At 35.7% G+C, this 3,600-nt stretch overlaps 1 protein-coding gene across 1 annotated transcript; it reads left to right on the top strand.

Moving 5' to 3' along the window:
- The first annotated feature begins 2,086 nt into the window (after positions 1-2,086).
- Positions 2,087-3,233, top strand: LOC149193191 (protein CYSTEINE-RICH TRANSMEMBRANE MODULE 12-like). Its single transcript, XM_089406553.1, has 3 exons — positions 2,087-2,147; positions 2,252-2,339; positions 3,188-3,233. The coding sequence occupies exons 1-3, from the start codon at positions 2,087-2,089 to the stop codon at positions 3,231-3,233; spliced, it is 195 nt and encodes a 64-aa protein (XP_089262679.1).
- The last annotated feature ends 367 nt before the right edge of the window (positions 3,234-3,600 follow it).

The following is a 3,600-nucleotide window of genomic DNA, read 5'->3' as shown; positions in this document are numbered from 1 at the left end:
ATTAATCCCTTTAATTAGTTTATTAGTAAAGCTTATATTTCAAACCTTGGGGCGGGATATTAACATATGGGATTTTTTATAAAACATATGGGAAAGGGGTTTTGTTCGAGATTTAATAAATAATGTTAGAAGTTAATATGAAACGAAAGTGGAAAATGAAATGTGCTAAGTATAATGTACATGGAATTTATTTGCTTTTTACATTCAAACATTATAACTTAGGCTAAATACATATTTGTGGGTTTTTGTGGAAAAAAAGGGGTTTTGTATGGGGGTGATTACTTTCCCGAGGAAAATGATGGTTTTACCTTAGGAAAAGGGACTTTTAAGGGGAAAATGAATGAATTGAAGGGGATGAATGTTTGTGAGAGGGATTTTAGTACTTAGGACCATACAAGTTATTGGGCCGAGGTTCTGGTCCCTCCAAAAGTCAGAGAAATGCTCTGAGCCCCTTTAACTTAAGGTTTTAGGCACTTTTGACTTTTCTTATGGGAAATTAGTAAAATTAGGGGTAAAATGAATAGAGAAATTAATCACTTGACTTTGCGTATATGCTCAATTATTATCCATACTTTAGAAACTTGATGATGGAAGTAAATGATATGATCTTAACTAATCATTCATCATAATTCTGCAACCAGTCAACTACTTACCCATCTACTCATTCTACCATTTTTTCTACTCATTATTAGGGTGCACTTAAGCTGGAAAACTCTTATCAAATATTTTTCTTTTCTTTTACAATGGAAATATATCTAAGTCTATCCTTATTACATCCAAGGGCTCAAATTAAATTGTTGAGCTCCTTTTATTTACTCTACCTATCTACTTATCTGCCAAGATTAAACAGTTTGTTAAAATTTTATTCTCTATCTCTAAGCATGAAATTCAAAGAATGGAATAACCAAGATTACACTATTTGATTACCATGGATTGTGGCATGAATAACAATTTGCACACAATCATTATTAAGCAGAAAAGTAAATAGTAGTGGCATTTGTACTTGCACACTTTCATGGTCTTTTTGTTTTTCCTTGGGGTTCATTTTTTCATCTTTTTTAACCTATTCATTCTTTTTGTCCTTTGATTTTTCTTTTAGGACATACCCTCTTTACATTTTTTAAATTTTTTGATTTTTTGAATATGGAAAACATTTGCAGAAATCAAAGGTATGTACATATTATAGATTTGACCTTAGCCATTCAAAAATTATGACTCCTATTGGTATAGGAACATAACACTCGCCATGGCAATGGTTGCACTCGCTGTTGCAACCACAACAACCACAGCTGCCCTGAAACATCAAAATGATTCCGATACCCATATCTCTACATCCATTATTGCTAATGACAGCCCCACAGGTTACCAGTCGTAGAGAAAACATGCCTCATTTTGGATTTCTTACTCAATGAATGTGGGTTGTGCTAGTCTGCACTAGTCTGAGCTTTCAAGAATCCTCAAAATAAAGCCAAACTTTCTCAGAATGAGATCCACTTCTACGGTCCAACAAGTTGTTTGGTTCTTGAGAGATTCAGGATTCACGAATGACCAGGTAAGGAACCTCATTACCAGAAACCCATCTATTCTCGCTTTCAATGCTGATCGGTTGCTGAAATCCAAGTTTGAGTGGATGAAAACACATGTTCTCACTGCCCAAGACATAAAACTTGCCTTATCTCAGGCACCCAGATTGATTAACTGCAGTATAGAGAAACTTTTGTGTCCTAACATACAATATCTTCAAAATCTGTTCGGAACAGAGGCTGATGTTTCCAGGGTTTTTAAATGGGTACCTCAGATTGAATGATCAGTTGGACTTTTGTGCTTTATGATTGCTACTGGCTGTAGTGGGAATAGATCAGAAGGTTGGGGGGCCAATCTTGCCTTTTATCAGTGCATGTCATAAATGTTGTGGTTCAGTGGATTTGCTTTATATTTTTACACGTAGAGGCACTCAATACCTTATAATTATTGCATATAAACCTGCTCAGATCATATACTCAGAGCCTCATCCTTAAAGCCTTGCTCACCTACCCTTCATTTTTGTGAGTTGAAGTTCCAAGGGTCTAATCTCAAGAAGCACACCATGTCTGATACAAAGTATCCACCGCCACCTGCAGGCTACCCGAAGGAAAATCCTTCTCCAGGTTCTGAGCTCCTGTCATCTTCTCTTAATTTTTTCAATTGTTTCATTACATGATAATTACAGAGAGTTTCATTTATACTGGCTCACTTTTGTTATGGTTATCAGGGAACCCTACTCAAGCTCCTCAGCCCCAGTATGCCGAAGTCCCTATCAAAACGCAGACGAGAGAAGAGAAAGGATTTATTGAAGGACGGTATGAATTCAATTTAGTTTTTGATTTTTTGTTTTTATTTTTGTTTTGGGTATGTTTGGTATTCACCATGCTACAACATAGTTATATCCAAGAATAACATGCAGTATCTTCAAAATCTGTTTGGAACAGAGGCCGATGTTTCCAGGGTTTTTAAATGGGCACCTTAAATTGAATGATCAGTTGGACTTTTGTGTTTTATGATTGCTACTGGCTGTAGTGGGAATAGATCAGAAGGTTGGTGGGCCAATTTTGCCTTTTATCAATGCATGTCATAAATGTTGTGGTTCAGTGGATCTGCTTTATATTTTTACACGTAGAGGCACTCAATACCTTATAATTATTACATATAATATAGTTGAACCTGCCCAGATTAGATACTCAGAGCCTCATCCTTAAATCCTTGCTCGCCTGCCCTTAATTTTTGTGAGTTGATGTTCCAAGGGTCGAATCTCAAGAAGCACACCATGTCTAATACCAAGTACCCACCGCCACCTGCAGGCTACCCGGAGGCAAATCCTTCTCCAAGTTCTGAGCTCCTGTCATCTTCTCTTAATTTCTTCAATTGTTTCATTACATGATAATTACAGAGAGTTTCATTTATACTGGCTCACTTTTTTTGTGGTTATCAGGGAACCCTACTCAAGCTCCTCAGCCCCAGTTGCTCTGTGTTGTTGTTGGTTGTGCGACACATGTTGTTGATGGTGAGGATTATGCTTATTAACAATTATCACTTATTTATATGGTTGATTGGTTTGATTTTACTCACTTATTTATATGGTTTATTGGTTTGATTTTACAAATATGTTAAATGATTTTATCATGTTTCCTTTTTTTCAATGGATTTGCAGCCTTGCTGCTCTGTGCTGCTGTTGGCTATGCGAGAAATGTTGCTGATGGCAAGGATTAGGCTTATTAACAGTTATCACTTATTTATATGGTTGATTGGTTTGATTTTACAGATATGTTAAATGATTTTATCATGTTTCCTTTTTTTCAATGGATTTGCATCCTTGCTGCTCTGTGCTATTGTTGGTTGTGCGAGACATGTTGCTGATGGCGAGGATTAGGCTTATACTGGCCTGAAATGAATGGGATTCTATGGATGTACAATATTTAATAAATTAATCACATTCTATGGTTATTGTAATATATGATTTCACTTGGTATTATAAAGGGATCTGTGTATTAAGTTTCAGTAATATTTTTTTTAGGAGTTTACCATTTAGAATGTTTTGTGAATGTAACTTGGTTTTAAAATAAT

The sequence above is a fragment of the Pinus tabuliformis genome, chromosome 2_2 (assembly GCF_031772625.1).
Source record: "Pinus tabuliformis cultivar Carrire ecotype Pingquan chromosome 2_2, CPIR1, whole genome shotgun sequence".
NCBI lineage: Eukaryota > Viridiplantae > Streptophyta > Pinopsida > Pinales > Pinaceae > Pinus > Pinus tabuliformis.
The sequence above is the reverse complement of the archived record's forward strand: the minus strand, read 5'-3'. Positions and strand labels throughout refer to the sequence as shown.